We start from the raw sequence: 20,874 nt of genomic DNA on the forward strand, positions 1-20,874 counted from the left end.
ATGGACAAATAAGCACCAACCAATGTAGATTCCCAAAACTCTAAAATCTAAATCATGAACTGATTTCTCATAGAGAGAGAAATAGTCTATGAGGAAAAATAAAGAATGTATGAGCGATATTATAGTGAGGTGGGAAAAATCATAAAAGAGGGTTATTTCTTTTGAGTGTGTAGTGGTCTTTGGAGTATTTTACTTAGACCTACAAAGTGTAAAATTCTTGCTATAGTGATATCAGTTGCTCTCCTCTCGACCCGTAGTTTTTTCCCCTTTCGGGTTTCCACGTAAAAATCTTGGTGTCATTATCACTCTTTTTTATTCTGGTTGATTAACCATATCACGATGCTATATTATTATTCCGCTATAAATATTGTGAATACTATTTCTGTGGCGAGTTTGTTCCCAACAATTTCGTCTGTCATTTCCCCCATATATGTGGGTGTTGCGTATGACCAAAATAAGATTCAAATTGATAAATATTATGCAACTTTATTGATCACCATATTTGTTGAACAAAAACACGAGCTACAAGAGTCATTTAAAACAAATAATACAAACAACGAAAAAAAGAAAAAACTATGGAGCTTATTAATTTCAAATACCAAAGTAAATATAGATTAGTGGTTACATAAATCCATTACTTCCTTGGATAGATAGTAAAATAGGATTGGGCAAGAGTTGAGCCAAGTAGTACAATTGCTACAAACAAAGTCATAAATGACCATGGACTACTAAAATGAGTCCAAAACAACTCTGCCAAAAATATTCTTTTTTTGCTGCTAGTATGTTGATGAATTTCCCATCCGACATCCGAAAAGCTACCAAAGGAAAATAAAGGACCAGAGGGAATCTCTTGCAACACTTTGACGACTTCCTTATCTGTTCCTAAACCATTGAAGTGTATTCCTTGCTCTCGTAGTTCTTTGGCATCCTCAGCGCTTATTATGAGCGATTTCACAAAGTTGATGTAATCTGTTATCTGATAACAATCTCCTGACATGCCAATATTGCTCGTCTCATAAGCTATCATGTTCGCATACATTACCAGGCAGTCGCTGTCGATAGCTAAAGGTGGAAGCTCGAGCTTTGCAAACAAGTAGTAAGATTTGAATTTGATTCCATTGAGAGTTAGTAGGCTACTTGGCTTACACAAAATACCTTTTGATTTGAGGTCTGTAACTGACCGAAACGAGTTTATACGACTAATTCTTCTTTGTATTTTGGAAAGTCTGGCGCATCTGAAAGATGTACGTGACAACAAAAAGATGGAAATACATCATGTTAAAGAATTAAGGATCTAATATTGTGATTTGTTAAAACCAGACAAACATATTCTAATATGTAAAAGGTAATTTTAGAAATTTCTCATCAAGTTTAATTTAGTAACACAAACTTTTTTTGTGGTTTATAATATTTAGCTTATGTCCCTTGATTTAATTTTCAAAAATAATCACGTTGGTCTTTTTCCTCCATGTCACAACAATATTGAAAGCACGATTTAACACTACAAGAAAATATAGAAATCGCAACAAAAAAATTTATATTTGGCAACAACTTAATTTTATTGTTGGCAAATGATTTTTTTTGTTGCCAAAGAATTTAATTTTGTTGTCATAGTATTGATTATTGTTGCAAAAAATATTTTTGGCAACAAAAAAAAAAAATTGTTGCACGCTGTTGCAATAACAGTCGTTGGGAAAAGTTCATGCAACAAAATATTTTTTTTTGTTGCCAAAAGTACTTTTTACAACAATAATCAATTTATGACAACAACAAAAAAAATTTTGCCAAATATAATTTTTCTTGTACTGTAATCACGGACTTTGGGATTTAGTTAAGACTAATATCGTAAACCACAAAAAAGATTTGTATAATAAAACCAAACCTCAAAAAAGATCTCTGAAATTATCCTCTAATAAATACAACCGTGAAATAATTTATGTAGCGGCGTTTGGATTCGAGAGTCAAGCGAGTTTTTCTTTGACCACAACTGTTTCATATGCCTTTAAATTGTTTAAGTATTGTGACTTATATAGTACTTTTGACGAATATATTTCAAAATATTTATAGATTTTATGTCAAAATTCATAATCAAGATTAAGATATTTGACTCGTGAAATTCAAATTATATTAGGACAAAGGGTAAATGGCAGCCCCATGCACTAAGCTCCTGCTATACGCAGGGTTCGGGAAACGGCGGACCACAAGGATATATTGTATGCCGCCTTATCCTACATTTCTGCAAGAGACGGTTTCCACAACTTGAATTTGTAACCTCCTAGTCACATAGCAATAATTTTACCAGTTACGCTAAGGCTCCCCTTCATTATACTGGGACAGAGGTTCTGCCAAAAATGAGTACATACCTGAAATACTTTTGGAAGCAGGTTGACGGGGGTAATGCATTACGCCGTCCAGTATCATAACCAGAGACATATATTTCCCTAAAAAGTTGAAGAAGATGAAGACAATCATCATTACAAAGATGAAGAAAATCATCATCGCTACTCCATATTTCAATAATTGCCTCTTCAAACACGGAGAAAATCATTTTCTTGCAGAACTTGCCAAGCAATTCCTTCCAGGAGGAGTACTCTTTACCTCGTGAACTAATATTACCATCACCAAATATCGAGGTGGCCAACCTCTTGAGAATCCAGAGTGGAATTTGGTTCTCGAGTAATGATATATCATCTATAATTGCATATATTGTTGCTAGGTCAATTACACCAACAGCAGATCTGATATCTAGCATAAAGCTCAAAAGTAAACACGCATCGAGGAGCATCATTCGAGCTAACTCAGCATCACTATAACGGTCCGTAGAACCTTCAACGTACCAGTCTCTGATTTCCTTGATAATAACAAGAAAACTATTGTAATTATTAACAACGTCATTGTGCCGTGGAATCAAGTCTTGCATCACTTTATATTTGTATTCCTCCGTAATTTGAAACTTTGGGTTTCCATGATGATAAGGCCCAAAAGAAACAATCTTTGGAACGTAAAGATGGTCCTTGTTCTCATCTCGTAAACATGGTGGAACTTTTTGAATTTTCCGTCCACCCGAGGAAGATCTCGGCTTGCACAAATCTTGGAGGACAACCTCATCGATGTTGACACCGTTAATTTCCATATCTGGTCTGCTAGCTAGAGAGTGCACAAGTTTGGGTTTGTGAGCTATATATTTTAACTCTTTGGAAATCCAAATCCATTACTCCTAATATATAAGGAAAACAAGAGGGAATAAATTCTCATATCCAAGGATAGCTTTGAGGTCAATTTAAGCATTTTAAGGAATGAATTGAGATCAACTCAAGTACGTACAATAATAGTAACATTGCCAATAAGTTTATTTGTGTGGCTGCAAATCATCTCATAAAGTTAAATTATTTTTAAATATAGAAATGTAACATTCTTTTGAGACAACATAAAAAGAAAAGTGTGCCATATAAATTGGAACAAAGGGAGTTCGTTATTGAATAGTTAACAAGGTAGTTATATATTTTTTATTATTTTCCTATACTTAATATATTTCCATGTGTTTCTTTAATAGAAATAAAATAGGAAAAGAACGTGTGTGCCCCCTCAAATCAAAATAATTATCAGTCCATATGCCCATTACTTCGTACCCCCAGAAAAAACTAAAACTATTTACCCAAGATGCCCCATAAATTTATGATACCAACATGGTATATAAATATACTGAGATAGTATCATGGAAGACAGCTTTAGTCCTTCTCTTAGTCCTCCATGATATCATCATGGTATATAAATATACTGAGATGGTATTATGGATGATCATGTTCATTTATTCAAAAAGACACACTTTTCTTGAAAAAAACCTCTATGATACCATCACCTTATATACATATACTGTGGTGGTATCATGGAGGACTGCTTTAGTCCTTCAATGAAACACTCTTCGAGACCGTGGTACCATTGTGGTATATAAATATATTGAGATGGTATCTTGAAGGACTACTTCAATCCTTCTCTTAGTCCTCCATGATACTATCATGATACATAAATATACTGCGATGATATCACGAAGGAAGGAGTTTGGGCAAAGGGGTACGTCGGGTAAATAGTTTCGGCTGGTTGGGTAAGAAGGGAATTAGTTTAGGAAGGGCATGAGGAGAATAATTATTTTATATTTTAGGAGCAATGTTGCTTTCCCAATAAATATGGCATAGCCACATTTTAGAGTCGCTTGAAAAGCCCACGAGGGCAATTGCGCATGACACATTTTTAGAAAAGAGCAGGGAATCACACTCTAAAAATTTCAAGGAAAGAATAGAGTAAGTCTGAAAAAACCCACGAGGGCACTTGCGTGTGACACATTTTTAGAAAAGAGCAAGGAATCACACTCTAAAAATTTCAAGGAAAGAATCGAGTAAGTCTAAAAAAGCCCACGAGGGCACTTGCGTGTGACACATTTTTAGAAAAGAGAAGGGAATCACACTCTAAAAATTTCAAGGAAAGAGTAGAGTAAGTCTTTTCGGTTGGCTCTTCTCTGACGCAAAGGAGTGACTCTCTTTTTGTTCGTTGTCTCAATAATCACGTAATTTGTTATCAAAGACATTTATTATTCTTTTGTGTTTTAAAAGTTATTTAACTTTGTCTAATCAGCTTTCATAGTCATTTTAACCGGAAATATAATTTTCGATAACGATTTAATGACGTGATAGCTGTAAGTGTTATAAAAAATATTTAAAAAGTTAATATCAATACTCGGGTTTAGTTAGAAACCAATACCTGACCCGACCCCATCCAGCTCTTTCCAAATTGGATCAGCTCTAAAATTAATAAAATAATTCCTTACAATCCATTGAAGTGTCATATGAAAATTGTTGAATACATTTAAAATTTATACTTTAGATTCGAAGATTATTAATTTGACGATACTACTTACATGACTTGCATAAACTCTAAATCGGCACCCAAACTATTTTTGCGGGTCGGGTTAGGGATTGGGTCGGGTTTAAGGTGGGTTGGGTCCTAAATAAATTTAAACACTGGTTTTAATTTTTTTAATATATTTTTTAAAATTTACAGTTGACACGTCATTAAATAAATATAAAAAAAAAACATATTTCCGACTAAAATGACCACAAAAACTAATTAGACAAAGTTAGATGACTTTTGAAAAATTAAAAATAGGTGACTTTGATGATCAATTACTATTAATTGAGTGGCCATTCAGGCAACTAACTCTTTTAACTTTAAAGTAGTAACTTTGCCAATAATAACTATATAGCTACATCTTTAATATATATATTTTACTATTTTATGTTTATTATATATATATATATATATATTCTACATTTTTTGATAAATAATATATAAGGTTAACAAGGTAATTAAAATAAAATATGTCATAGGCCACCAGTGCCGGCTACACTATGAAGCCACTCAAGCAATGGCTTGGGGCCTCAATTTTTTGAGGGCCCCACTTTTAGATGTATTATACTATGTATTATTAAAAATAAATTTGTTTTGTTAAATTTGAAGAGAAGTTTTTGAGGAGAAAATACAATATTTTTTTATTTTTAATGTGGGGATCATTGTAATAATTAGGGAATGAAATGATTTTTAGGAAATTGTTTCCTTATGTAGGTAACTGGGTACCTACTTTATTGCCTCATTTATATCTTAACAACTAAAATGGACCCTCATTATTATTCCTACATTTACTTTTTTCATTCTCCGTTTTACTATTCTTATTCTCAATATTCTGAATTCTCAAACGGCTGCAAAATTACTACTGCTTACAAGTTACAAGAGATCCAAATTTGCTTGTTGATGTCTTTTAGTGCCTCTCTCCGAAGTTTAGCTTTAGGCCCTTAATTTTGTTGAGACGGCCCTGTAGGCCACATTTAGAGTCATCTGAAACAGCCCATGAGGGCATTCATGTGTGACACATTTAGAAAAAAAAAAAAAAGGGAATTACACTTCAAGGAAAGAATAAAATAAGCCTTTCAATTGGCTCTTCTCTGAAGCAAATGAACGAGCCATTGTTTTTTTTCCTACTCGGTCTACAACATTTATTTTGGAGCCTCAATTAATATAATCAAATTACGTCCTGCATGTCTCATTTTAAGGGGGAAGCGCCCCCTATCAATTTTTCTCATATCCAAGAGTCGCACTTGAATATTTATTTGTATTTATTTAATTATAATATTTTATCATATAAAATGTATCACCCCCAAAAATATTTTCTGGAAGAACTAAAGCACAACACCACCTAAAAAACGTCTAGGACCACGTGGAAGCAATTCAAGCCCAAATAAAATGGTCCTAGTAAAAATAGGAATGCACTTTAATTTCCCACTTTATATAGGGGTAGGAGGCTGATCAAAGTGTTACTCCATTATCTACATGAAATTGGTACGACTTTACAACTTCAACGAAAGGTAGATTTGATTAGTTTTAGAATTTGATACGAATTCATATTGGAAAGAAGTTTTAACGGTTCTAGAACTATAGTTCTAGTCTCTATTTCACATGCATGTGTAGCCCCTAGAATTATTGTAATTGAAAATTTTATCTAAAGATAATAAATTTAACCACGATACGTAATTTTAAAACACATTAAATAAATAGTGCTATACGCTTATAACGGGTCGGTTTTGATCAATAATGTATTCTAGTTTTGATTTGTTAAACAACACATCATGAATACTTAGTGTCGGATTTAATATAATTTTCTCCCCTCAGTTATGTATCTATTTCTGATTATAGTGCTATGAATATTCTCAATGATCTGATTATTTGAATAGCTCAAACCTCATGAAAAACTAATACAGTAACCATTTGAATGTTCCCCTCCTTCAGTTGGACTGAAAAACTCTCTAACTTGATGGTCGCATCAACAATTATTATTGATCTATATTTCTATTATACCTTACACGATGTATCATAATCCCTACTCCTCTTCTACCAAATGCTATAAATAATAGCCTATACATTAGACAATTACTTAAATATATTTAAGTAAATTGACTTTCCATAGGTCAAACATATCTTCAGCTTGAGATGAATGAATTTATATTTATTTTTAATTTAATCAGATTTTTTTTCTACAGAAATGTTATGCATACATAATTTCATGGCTATTGTTATTATATTTATTATAAATATTTTCTTGGGATTACTATAAAAGATGAGTTTCAATTTTTAAGGGCATGAAACTCCAAAATTGCTTTTGCAAGTAATATAAAAATATTGATAGATAAATAAGAGGACATTAATTTTGAGAATATTTATTTCTTATTATTTCCTAACATAAATTTTAAATAAGATATAACTCAGTGACAATACATGGTTGAATTTTTTTCACTTATTGGCACTAAAAACAACACAAGGTGAAGTTCATCTTGTACACGTGTCAATATTTGTTACTTATTGTTATTTCTAATAATTGGATTTGTTTGGCTTAACGTGTCTAAATCTTAAAAGGCATGCATGCAAACATAAGAAGATCACAATAAATAAGTTAGAATATAACACTAACACATCTTGGGTGGGAACAACCTTAGGTTACAATGTACAAGGTGGTTACATTAGTGCTGAGATTTCTAGTATTAAGCTGCGTCTAATAGAGTTAAAGATATCTACTTTGACATATTCCATCTGAAAATACGTAGAATATGTGTATTTTTTATTCTCACTATGACACAAACGCCCAATAGTTAATGGATGTAAAACATCACAGACTCTGTTGGAGATCAAACCATTTCTGAATCTTTTATTCTACGCAACAAAGGAGAAAATGGTTTGAAAGAAACTGAGGAAGAAAGATCTAAGGAGAAGAAGAAGACAATTCAAGAAAGTAAAAATGATGTTGATGTTGCTTTGGTTTTGTCGGCACAGACAAAGGAAAAAGACCAAAGTGGTCTTTTGTTCCATAAGGCCACAAATAGAGATATTGGGCCATATTCACAACATTGGGCCTGTTCATCATCAGCAGAAATATGGAAAAGCCCAACTACAAAGAATGAAGACAAAACATAGATATAAAGTATACGTGTAAGGAATCCAATGTGTAATTATTTCAGAAATTGTAGAGTTGTGCTAGAATACAAAATCAGTTAGTGGTAGTTGTATTTAGTCAGCACTTTATTTTATTAGTATTTACATACACAGTCCCTAGCATGGAATTGTATATATACATGTAAAGGTTGAAGTTAACATAATAAGAAAGAAAATTTCCCAATTTCTGCTCTTCAATTTTCCATTATGGTATCAGAGCAGTAAGCTCGGTCTAATCTTTTTCTTCACCATCAAAATCAATCTCTCTTTATATCTCAGTTGTTGTTCATTCATAATACCTGATCAGACTGAAAACACCACTCTTGCACAGACTGGAAATATGGTTCCAGTCGACTCTAACAGGCCTTACCATCTTCATCCTTCAGACACACCAGGGATGAACCTTGTAAGTGTAGTCTTTGATGGAAAAGGGTACCCAGCTTCGAGAAGGTCTGTTCTCATCTCCCTTTCAGCAAAGAAGAAATTTGGGTTTATCAATGGGGTTGTTAAGGCACCAGATCTGAACTCCACTGACTTTGAACAATGGATTTGTTGCAATGACATAGTCATTGCTTGGTTGTTGAACTCATTGTCTAAAGATATTAAAGACAGTGTGATTTTTTCAAAAACAGCCAAAGAGTTTTGGGACAGTCTTGAACACAGATTTGGGAAGTCAAATGCTGCTAAGCTCTTTCACCTACAAAAGGAACTGAGCATGTTAGTGCAAGGATCTACTGATATTTCAACTTATTTCACAAAGATCAAACGAATATGGGATGAATTAGACTCTTTAAACTCAGATATAGTTTGTAACTGCAACTGCAGTTGTGATGGAAAAATAAAGCTAGCTAAGTCATTTTTGGATCAAAGGATGATTCAATTTTTAATGGGTCTAAATGATGTATATGCAGAGGCCAGAGGAAACATTTTAATGATGAATCCTTTGCCTGAAATGGATTATGCATATTCTTGCTTTTACAAGATGAAATCCAAAGGGAGATTTATGCTAATGCTCAACTACACATAGATCTAGCATCATTCATGGTGACAAACAAAGGGAGAAACATCCCTAGATCTGGTTTTCAGAATCAAAATTACAAAAGTGGAAACCAAGGGCAAAGATTTGGGAACTATCCTCAGAAACCAGAAGGTGTTGCTGGACCAGCGAGGTTCAAAGGGAAGAAACCGAAATATAATCCAAATGTCAGTTGTACTAATTTTCACAAAAAAGGACATGTTGAGCGTGATTGCTATAGGATCATGGGGTTTCCTGAGGATTTTGTTTTCACTAATCAAAAGGAGTATCAAGGACAGGTAAAAGCAAATGCAGCAATGGGTGGTGAGGAAAGCCTAATCAATCATCAGGAACTAAATGAATTACAGAACAGAAATCAACACTTTAACAATAAACAGATCAGTTCCAACAATCAACATTTAAGCAGGGAACAATGTACAGAGATAGCTCACATATTCAAACAACTTCAAATGGAACAGGGAGGGGAGTCTAGATCAGGGATCAATGCAAATGCAATTGCTGGTACTATTTTGAAATACTCAGGATCTTGTTTTTCTGTTTATAACTCTAAAACATGGATTATAGACTCAGGAGCTTCAAAACACATGTGTTACAATTCACATTCCTTTTCTTCCTTAATTGCACTTCCTGCTCCTATACACATCAGTCTTCCTAACTCTTTTAAAATTTGTGTCACGCATATAGGAAGTGTACCCATCTTGCCCAATCTAACCCTGAACAATGTGCTTCATGTCCCAGATTTCAAATATAATTTGCTCTCAGTAAATAGATTGTGCATTCAAATTGATAGTATTATCTATTTTACAACTACTAAGTGTCTGTTGCAGGACCATTCTTTGAAGAAGGTAGAAGTTTTTGGTGAAGTTAAGGAGGGGCTTTACCTACTGCAACCTAGAGTTTCTAGTCCAAATGTTTTTAATTTTCAAGAAGGAAGAAATTCCAATCATGTTCCTAGTTCTCTTTCTACAGTTTGTGCCACTGCTGTTTCTGATGTAAAGCTTTGGCATGTAAGACTTGGTCACTTACCTTTTCCAGTAATGAAAAAGTTCAATTTCATTCATTTTCCTACTAATTTTGAATATGTGTGTGACATATGTCCTAGAGCTAGACAAACAAGAAACTCCTTTCCTAGCAGTAGCATTAAGTCTAAGAGGATGTTTGAACTAATTCATATTGATACTTAGGGGCCCTACAAACATGCTACTTACAATGGTTACAAATATTTCCTCACTATAGTGGATGACTATAGTAGGGGTACCTGGACATTCTTATTAACTACTAAATCCAATGCTTTTCCTATGCTGAAATCTTTTCTCAAAATGGTTGAAAGACAGTTTGAAGTACATGTAAAATGCATTAGATCAGACAATGCTTTGGAATTAGGTAAAGGAACCCAAGAAGCAGCTTTTCTATCTGCTCAAGGAATTTTACACCAAGCAAGTTGCACTGTCACCCCACAACAAAATAGGGTAGTAGAAAGGAAGCATAGGCACCTTTTGGAACTTGCCAGAGGACTATATTTTCAATCTCATATTCCCATTTCTTACTGGGGATATTGCATTTTGACAGCAACCCATCTCATTAATAGACTACCTTCTAAAGTTCTTAAGGGTAAAAGTCCATATCAAATACTTTTTGGAAGAAAACTAGATTTTCACTCTTTAAGATCTTTTGGTTGCCTCTGTTATGATTCTACTTTGGTTCAAGGGAGAGGAAAATTTGATGAAAGAGCTAGACCTTGTGTTTTCCTAGGGTATCCTCAAGGTAAAAAAGGCTACAAATTGTTGGATTTTGAGTCAAGAAAAGTTTTTGTGTCTAGAGATGTTCATTTTCATGAGAATCATTTCCCTTTCACCTCTACTCATTCTATTGCACCCCCTTTATTTCCTAATGCCAATCCCATATCAGAAGAACTCTCACCCATTCTGGGTCCTTTTCCAGTTATCATCACACCTACTTCCAACTCTCCTCCAGCCTCCACTAGTGGAACACCTGATTGTTCCTCACCCCACCACTCTCATTTTTCTCCTATACAGTCCCCTGTTTCCATTCCTAATAATCCTACAAACATTCCATCACCTATACCTACCAGACACAACACTAGAATCTCTCATCAACCCAAATACTTAAATGACTATGTCTGTAACAACATTTTTGTCACTGATCTTAATCCCTCTTGCTTTAGTGCACCTACTCATCCCAACACTTTCCCTTTTACTGTCCTTTCTATTGACAACCAACATATCCTACATTCTCTATCCACCCTTTCAGAACCTAACAGTTTCTCAGAAGCTTCTAGACATCCAGGTTGGAAACATGCTATGGATTCTGAATTAGAAGCTTTACTAATGAATCAAACCTGGGAGGTAGTTGAACTTCCTAAAGGAAAGAAGGCGTTGTCTTGTAAATGGGTATACAAGGTTAAACACAAATCAGATGGGACAATTGGAAGGTTGAAAGCAAGGTTGGTTGTAAGGTGGGATATTCAAAGGGAAGGAATCGACTATAATGAAACCTTTTCACCTGTGGTCAAAATGACCATAATCAGGTGTCTATTAAGTGTGGCCATACAAAAGGGCTGGACAGTTTCTCAACTTGATGTTAGTAATGCTTTCTTACATGGAACTTTACAAGAAGAAGTTTTTATGAAGTTTCCTGCAAGTTTAAGTGGTCCTAGTCCCAATCATGTTTGTCTACTCAAGAAATCATTATATGGACTCAAACAAGCCTCACAGCAATGGTATGCGAGGCTTGCTGGTGCGCTTAGTTTCAAAGGCTACACAGCTTCCCTAAATGACTATTCTTTATTCTTCAAGAGGTCTGGTGATTCTATTTCTATCCTAGCAGTGTACGTCGATGACATATTGCCAACAGACAATGACATGAATGAAATAAATCAACTCAATCAGTTTCTTAGTTCAGAATTCAAAGTCAAAGATTTGGGTGCCATTCATTATTTTTTGGGTATGGAGGTTTTAAGGGAAAAACAGGGATTCATTGTCAGTCAAAGAAAGTTTACCTTGGATTTATTGGATGAGTTTAATTGCTCATATCTCTCTAAAGTAACATCTCTCCTTGATCCTGCACACAAATTATATACTGATGATGAACCTCCCATGGAAAATCCTACAATTTACAAACATTTGGTAGGGAAACTAAATTCCCTTACTCACACTAGGCCGGATCTCTGTTTTGCTGTGCTAAAGCTCAGACAGTATATGCAAAATCCCAGTGTCACTCATTTTTCTGCTGCACTTCGGGTTGTCAAATATCTTTCCATCGATCTAGGTCAGGGAATCCTTTTGTCCTCTACTCCTTCATTCCTTTTTACTGCATTTTGTGACGTAGATTGGGCTTCTTGCCCGGAATCTCGTAAATTGATTTCTGGCCTCTTCATTATGTTAGGCGGGGCTCCAATTTCATGGAAATCGAAGTAACAAGCATCGATTTCGCTATCTTCAGCAGAAGCCGAATATCGATCCATGCGTCGAGTAACTGCTGAACTTACTTGGCTTATTCGACTTCTTGAAGATCTTTCCATTTCACCATCACTACCGGTTTCAGTTCACTCCGATAGCCAGGCAGCCATACACATAGCTCGCAACCCCGTTTTCCATGAGTGAACCAAGCATGTGGAGCTTGATTGTCATTTTGTTCGCCAACAACTGCAATCTGGCATAATTTCTTTATCTTTTCTTCCTTCCAAGCTTCAACTGGCAGATCTATTCACGAATCCTCTTACGGGGGTCACTCATCGCGATTTATTAAACAAATTGGGGGTTTCTTCTCTCCCCTCCAATTTGAGGGGGATGTTGGAGATCAAACCATTTCTGAATCTTTTATTCTACGCAACAATGGAGGAAATGGTTTGAAAGAAATTGAGGAAGAAAGATCTAAGGATAAGAAGAAGATAGTTCAAGAAAGTCAAAATGATGTTGATGTTGCTTTGGTTTTGTCGGCACAGACAAAGGAAAAAGACCAAAGTGGTCCTTTGTTCCATAAGGCCACAAATAGAGATATTCGGCCATATTCACAACATTGGGTTTGTTCATCATCGGCAGAAATATGGAAAAGCCCAACTACAAAGAATGAAGACAAAACATAGATATAAAAGTATACGTGTAAGGAATCCAATGTGTAATTATTTCAGAAATTGTAGAGTTGTGTTAGAATACAAAATCAGTTAGTGGTAGCTGTATTTAGTCAGCACTTTATTTTTATTAGTATTTACATACACAGTCCCTAGCATGGAATTGTATATATACATGTAAAGGTTGAAGTTAACATAATACGGAAGAAAATTTCCCAAATTTTTGCTCTTCAATTTTCCATTAGACTCGGGGATCAAAATTCCCCCAAGATTAATCAACAATAACCCAAAACTAATTTCATCTCGTCCTCTATAAAGGGTGTGTTGCTTGAAAAAAGTCTGGTACCTTTTTGCATTTATCGCTACTCCAATTTTGACTCATCTTTTCGCATAGAATCTTCATATTTGTAGTCTGTAGAAAGTTCTCATGCTCTTCATTGGCTTTGTTTCTCAATTGATTTTCTGATATGAAATATACTTCTACAAATTGTAATTGAACTTACATATTAGAAGAAAGTAATAACAAAAGTGTCAATTGAGAATGCAACGTTGACAAAAGGTAGAAAGAGGGTTTAACATTATCTGGGAAAGGAGAAGCAGTAGTCTGTCTTTCTTTAAGTCTAGGTTTTTAATTTGTGGTTTACCAAGCCTGAAGGCACCGTCTGTTAGAGTTTATATAGTTGTAGGAAGTGGTCAAAGGGTTTTTTTTTTTTTTTGGTTTCTAAATAGGATTGGGATAACTTTCGAACTTTAACAATTGGTAGGACACTGATTGGTATTAAAATTGTATGCAAATTATGTTACGTAGATGTTTTAAAAGTTACAATTATATCCAATAAATAGTTTACTTATGAAGGGCATAAACGTTGTTCAATATTTAAAGGACATTTTGATGTTCAACATTTACCGAAATGTTGAACATGATCGTTTAAATATAGAAATGTTTTTTCTTGGTTGAATTTCATAAACTGGGGTTTAGGATGGAAAAACATAAAATAGTAGGAATATGCAAATACGTTTGATTGTTTATCAGATCATAAGAACCAAATTTATATGAGTTAATCAAGATTAAAGAGATACCTCAATTAAATAAGTAAATATTTAAAGTTTACTTAAATTGATTATGTACAAAAGGCAAGTTCATGACAATAAGTTGCTTGATATATATTGTAACACCCCGCATCTTGGAACTGAGTTTAAGCTCATATCATTGGAGTTCTAGTGGAAACATTGAAGGTTTGAACGTTTTGCGAAAATGATTGATAGGCCTATTTCGGGCAGCGATAACTCCTTGATAGGTTTGCAATTTGGGAAGGTACTATCAATGAAGTTGTAGTATGAAGAAATACCTTTCTACCTATATAAGGACCAAGCCAATCGGAGATCGGAGCAAGGAGATATGACCGTCTCAATATGGCTAATAGTAAGGCACTTGAAATCCTATAGAATCGGCTAAGTTTCGATACGTCTTCCTTCCAGTCAATTTTCGTGAAAGTCCGTTGGTAATTTGGGAAAACTTCCTTGATGGAAGTTGTATCCCTTTGAAATAGCTTTCCAACGGTATATTATGGGGGTCAAACGGACATCTGTGCAAAGAGTTATGCCCATTTTACTGAAGCCTGTTCGCTGGAAATTTCACCTGAGTTACGGTCACTGTTACGGACCGTAACAAGTGTTACGGGCCGTAACAGTGGGCCATAACACACCAAAAATTTCCAGAACCTCACTGGAAATTTTCACCAAGTTACGGTCTGTCCTTTGTGTTACAGGACCGTAACATGGGGCGTATCTTGGTCCGTAAGTACGTTTTGGGTCACCTTACTTCGGGAGGCCATAACCAAATCATAAATTGGGAATTTGGGAAAACGCAAAGAATGAAAGTTGTAGATAATTGAAATACCTTTCCAACCATAGGTTGTGCGTTCTCAGGTGACATTGGGATAGGGAGATATGGACGTTTTAAGACAGAAAGGTCCCAACCCGTTTTCAAGTTGAGTCAAACCCATTTCCCCTTGGTATATAAGGGAAATGTTAACCCTAGCGGCCCATTTTCCCCATAACTTCAGATTTTAGAGAGAGAGAGGGGAAATTAGAGAGAGAAAGTAGAGAATCAACCAAGTTGAAGGCCCCGAATCCCGAGGCTCGTGAAGGATAAAGTGTAGTACAAGTTGTTGCCGTCATTCTAAGCTAAAGATCGAACTTGGGGTGTTGATTTTGTGGTGACTACTCATAAGAGGTAATGTTTCTACTCCCAAATCATTTATAGTTATGAATTGATGAATTCTTGGGAGAATAATAATTGGGTTTTATGAAGATAATTATATGAATTATGCTAGAGTTGTTGGATTGTTGACTTGGGATTGTTGTATTCATACGGGTGATGAAGAATGATGTTAATTACATCTAATTGAGATTGTAGAATTAGCTAGAAGTAATAGAATGGGGATTGGGTGAAGAAAACACCATTAAAGAGGGTTATAGAGCTTCATGCCCACTAAGTGTTTGATAAAATGCTTAGATGAACAAAGCATGAATATTGTTGCTAATATAGAATCCCTATGACTGTATTGCTATAGATTGAAGTTGAAGGGATTGAAGGACATTGTGATACGCTCAGAAGCGGGAAGTTAAGGTATGTATAACTTTCATCCACATGTGGGAATCTCTACGTTCTTTCCCATGATCCGTTTCTTAAAATCTATGAAGTTCAAATCCTAGGGCATTAAACCCAACATATTGGTAGCCCATAATTATGTATGTATACAACAACAACAACCCAGTGAAATCCCACATCGTAGGGTCTGGGGAGGGTAGAGTGTACACAGACCTGACTCCTACCAAGGTAGGACGGCTGTTTCCGAAAGACCCCCGGCTCAATAAAAGCATAAAAAGTAGTCAGATAAGGTTAGATAAGGTTAAGATATTCGGATAAGAGATTTAAAGCGATATGGAAATGAAATAATGCAAGCAACACAGATAATACAGGATAATCAGAGCACAGAAAATAACCTATAATAGCAGAAATCGAAGCAGATGACACAGGATAACCAAAGCACAGGAAATAATAGATAATAACAGATAATAGCAGAAATCGGAGCACAAGAAATTATATTGCAATAATGCGACTACTAATAAGAACGGATAACGAGACTATCTACTAGCCTTCTACCCTAATTTGGGTCCTCCAAACCCTCCTATCTAAGGTCATGTCTTCGGTAAGCTGTAATTACGCCATGTCGTGTCTAATTATCTCTCCCCAATACTTCTTCGGCCTACCCCTACCTCGTCTGAAACCATCCATGGCCAACCTCTCACACCTCCGCACTGGGGCATCTGTATCTCTCCTCTTCACATGCCCAAACCATCTCAATCTCGCTTCTCGCATCTTGTCTTCCACCGAGGCCACCCCCACCTTATCCCGAATATCCTCATTCCTAATCCTGTCACTCCTGGTGTGGCCACACATCCATCTCAACGTAATTATGTATGTATGTACATGAATTTTGTATCTATGTTCGTTATTGTATTCCTAATCTTCCATTATGGATATTAGGAATCCTAGCTTAATCCATGAATCATGAATTCTTCCTCATGTGTTCTCATCATGTTCATATGAAACTTTATGATCTTATTTGCAAGTTACAATCATGTTTTCAAGACAATTATAAATATATGATTATGAACTATTGTTATTACTCATGAATCAAAAATATGTTTACAAGCTATTTCATGAAACTATGTTTACAAGTTATTTGGTGAAATCATGATTTCAAGACAAGTACAAGTTAATTCACGAAAATCATGGGCTTCTTAGCCAACTATATTATGTTAATGTTTTTGGGAGTTGCACAAATTACCGAGAAGGCTCAGATAGCCTGAAACTACGTAGCCAACGTAGGACAAGGATCGCTCCGCCCAAATAAGACAATACCTTAATTTTACACTGAATGGATCCATCAGGTACCTTACTACCTTATACTCGGGCAAGGTATAAGGGCTCTGCTGGTCCGGCGAGGTACCAGACTCCGCGTACCCACATGGTGATTTACTACCTTATACTATGGCTAGGTATGAGGGCTCTGCTGGTCTGGCGAGGTACCAGACTCCACGTACCCACGTGGTGATATTATGTGTCGGTTTATGAAATGCTCTCCCTACTTATAATGTTTTACTCATGTTATATATATATATATATATATATATGTACTCATGTTCATGCTCATGCTCATGTTCATGTCCAAGTTTTCAGTTTCAGTTCTTATCATGTTATCCCATGTTCCATGTTGTTTCTTTCGATTGCTTTACATACCAGTACATTCAATGTGCTGACGTCGCCTTTTATTTCCCGGGGGCCTGTATTTCACGATGCAGGTACGTATTTACAGGACGACGCTTCTGATCATTAGGATTTGTACGTACCAGCGTATTGGTGAGCCTCATCTCATTCGGGGTTTAGACATTGTATTTCTTTAATTAATGTTGCATTTAAAGGTATGCTGGGGGCCTTGTCCCAGTAAGTATGTTTTCCAGTCAGACTCATGATAGAGGTTTCATAGACCAGACAAGTCAGTTATGTCATGTCAGACATTTAGAGTCGTATAGCCATTTTGGCTCGCTCATGTTTAAACAAGTATTTTATTAAGTATTATGACTTACTACGTTTTATAATGGATCATCATGCATTCACGTTATATTCCTCTTATGTTATGTATCATGATAATTCAGCAAGCCATATGGTTCGCTCGGTCATATGCAGTCAGGCACCGAGTGTCGTGTTACGTCCAGGCCATGGTTCGGGGCGTGACAAAACTTGGTATCAGAGCCTAGGTTCAAGTGTCCTTAGGGAGTCTATGAAACTGTGTCCAGTGGGGTCACTTTTATATGTGTGAGGGCCCCACACATATAAATAGTTGACCACCAAGACATTCAGGATTTGTCTCATTTCTTTGTACTCTAGATCGTGCCATGAAGCTTAGAGCAATAAGTAACTTCTCTTCCTCTCGAATTACGTACGTTTCGAATGCGCAGGAGATGAACAGGTAATTCAAGGTCCAAGTAAGGATGTTTACCCATACGGGGTACAATTGTGCAGTACTTACTGGTAATGAATGAGACTTCAGGTGCTATTGAAAGTGGAATACAATGTAAGTTACACGAGAAGGAGTGTAGTAGAATGAATGGTATGTTGAATGATAATGATGTTCTTGAGAAAGGAGAATGGGATACAACAGGGAGAGGATACCAGAGAAATTAGAAAAAAAAGGAGCTAAGTCCACAAAAAAAAAAAGTAAATCATGGAAGATCTCAAGAAAGTGGTGGTAGATAGTTACCAAAGGTCATCAGGACCCACTCCATCTGCAGTTAAAAGGTTGAAAGGGGAAATAAACAAGAAAGTGTAATGGGTACAGTTTGAGTTGGACATATGAGGTAAGTTCATCGTTTTTATACTGTTGTTGAAATTGGGAGCCATGTGTGGCTATGATATGATATGATATATATGTATATATGCTTGCCTTGTGAGGCATTGTTGGTATTCCCTGTGTGCAGGTTTTGGGATAGTAAGAAATACAGAGGAAACTATGCCAAATTTTTCCTAGAAATAGAAGGAGAATGAGATACAAGTTCGTAATATGTCTGGAAAATCCATGTCAACAGTAATGATAAGATTTGACTAAGTTACGAGTATGGCTGACTTTGAGAAATATAATTTGATTTCCTATTCAGATGAACACCTTAAGTGGGTGACAGTTCGGATACATCCGAATGTGTGTTAGAAACCAAGGGCTTAAGTTAAGTTCAGAGTAGAGTGATTAGTGGAAGAAGAAATCGGCTAAGTCGTAAGAGAGCAAATTGCAGAAGAATAGCCTTTAAGAGTTGTCAAAATGGGTTGTCCTAATATTTACAGTATGAGCAGAGTTAAGTCGTTAAGATGGAGTATGCCAGTTATGAATACAGTAGCAACCCGTTCGTGTAAGTAAATTTAGTTTTTCCCCATGAGAAATTGCTCAGATGTGAGTCCAAAAAAAAAGGGTCGTCAGTGTTATAGAGTACAAAGGAATTGCAAAAGATAAGGAATGTCAATTGTAATCCCATCAAAAGAGAATAATTTATAAGTATAAGATGTTAGCCTTGGTCTAAGGGGGAGATGCATAAATCGCCAGTAAGTCCAGCGAGATAATTGAAGACTTGAATGGTTAGTATGAGATATGAAGAACCTTAGTTCAGTTAAGTTGGCATAATGAGATAGTCTCCATAAGGAATATGCCTCATCTTAGAGGGAACCCGAATTGAGTAGAATGATCGTCTAACGAATATTGTCAAGTTCAATTACTATCGATTAGGCGATCACAGAAAAGCTATAAGATCATGCCCAGTTATGTGTCATAAGGGTGGTGCCATTGCACAAGACTCTAATCTTTAAGGTGCTAGTGAAGGACTTAGCACACAACAGTACTATGAGTATTTTAGGAAGTATTTCAAAAAAAAAAAAAATCAAGTATGGGAAGTATGGCTCATGATTTAGACAAGACAGGAGAACTATGGTGAAAGAAGTTCACCTCTTATCCAAGCTAGGAATTCGACTTTCAGGCTCCGAAGTGGGTGGAGTTATTGCCCAGAACATGGCATTCCTGCTTAGTCATTAAAGTTAGAGAGAAGCAGTTTGGTGATTCCTACTTGCTGCACATGAAAGGGAGGATTCACGAATAGAAAGCCTTAACTTTTGAGCAGGAGGGAGATAATGGTACCTTGAGATATTGAGGCAGATTATGCGTTCCAGATGTTGATAGGCTCAGAGAGCGAATCATGTTAGAAGCTCACAACTCTAGGTATTCCATTCACCCAGGTTCCACTATGTATCATGATATCAAGGAGATTTACTGGTGGAACAATATGAAGAAGAGTGTGGCAGATTTTGTAGCTAAGTGCCCGAATTGTCAGCAGGTGGAAGCCGAACACCATAGGCCTAGTGGCTTGGCTTAGAATGTTAATATTCCTGTCTGGAAATGGGAAATGATCAATATGGGCTTTGTATCAGGTCTACCTCGTTCAGCTAGGAGGCATGATTTAATTCGGGTGATTGTGGACAGACTTATGAAGTCAATGCACTTCTTGCCAGTTAAGACCACAGATTGAACAGAATATTATGCCAAGTCATATGTTAATGAAATTGCCGGATTGTATGGGACCCTAGTGTCCATTATTTTAGATTATGGTGCTCAGTTCATAGCGAATTTCTGAAAATCCTTTCAGAAAGGATTGGGTAGCAAAGTGAACCTTAGCACAACTTTTCATCCTCAGACTAATAGTCAGACAGATACGCTATTCAGATCTCATGTTATAATATTCATGTTAGTTCAATACTCAACTATTTATGTCAGCTTAGTATTCAGTTAACTCAGTATTCAGTCAGCCCAGTCTTCGGTCAGTTCAATAGACATTTAGTTTAGTATCTCAGCAGTTTAGTAGTCATGTATTCATTCAATTCAGTAACCATGTGTCCTTGATTTCAATGGTAATTGGGATGACCACCTGCATCTTATTGAGTTTACTTACAAAAATAGCTACCATGCTAGTATTGGGATGACACTGTTTGAAACCCTTTTTGAGCAAAGGTGTAGATCACCAATTGGTTGGTTCGAAGTTGGTAAAGCAGAGTTGTTAGGACCAGATTTGTTTTATCAGGCTATGGAGAAAGTCAAGTTAATACAGGAGCATT

The 20,874-nt window shown here is 35.9% G+C and overlaps 2 protein-coding genes across 2 annotated transcripts; one reads left to right on the top strand and one right to left on the bottom strand.

The window, feature by feature from the left end:
- Positions 1–486: 486 nt before the first annotated feature.
- Positions 487–3,205, bottom strand: LOC132633692 (UPF0481 protein At3g47200-like). The gene is made up of 2 exons (XM_060350203.1): positions 2,364–3,205; positions 487–1,235 (listed from the first exon to the last, which is right to left on the bottom strand). The coding sequence occupies exons 1-2, from the start codon at positions 3,131–3,133 to the stop codon at positions 635–637; spliced, it is 1,371 nt and encodes a 456-aa protein (XP_060206186.1). The 5' UTR covers positions 3,134–3,205; the 3' UTR covers positions 487–634.
- Positions 3,206–8,371: 5,166 nt separating this feature from the next.
- LOC132630216 (uncharacterized) lies at positions 8,372–9,058 on the top strand. Its single transcript, XM_060345801.1, has one exon. It carries the CDS (start codon positions 8,372–8,374, stop codon positions 9,056–9,058), a length of 687 nt encoding a protein of 228 aa, XP_060201784.1.
- Positions 9,059–20,874: the final 11,816 nt, after the last annotated feature.

Source organism: Lycium barbarum, chromosome 3, assembly GCF_019175385.1.
Source record: "Lycium barbarum isolate Lr01 chromosome 3, ASM1917538v2, whole genome shotgun sequence".
Lineage (NCBI taxonomy): Eukaryota > Viridiplantae > Streptophyta > Magnoliopsida > Solanales > Solanaceae > Lycium > Lycium barbarum.

What these genes read in the sequence shown, in the direction of transcription:
- LOC132633692 (XM_060350203.1), bottom strand. Translation starts at nt 3,133, where the DNA reads ATGGAAATTAACGGTGTCAACATCGATGAGGTTGTCCTCCAAGATTTG. An exon ending in TGCTTCCAAAAGTATTTCAG is followed by an intron (nt 1,236 to 2,363) that starts GTATGTACTCAT and finishes TACATCTTTCAG; the next exon opens with ATGCGCCAGACTTTCCAAAA.
- LOC132630216 (XM_060345801.1), top strand. Translation starts at nt 8,372, where the DNA reads ATGGTTCCAGTCGACTCTAACAGGCCTTACCATCTTCATCCTTCAGAC.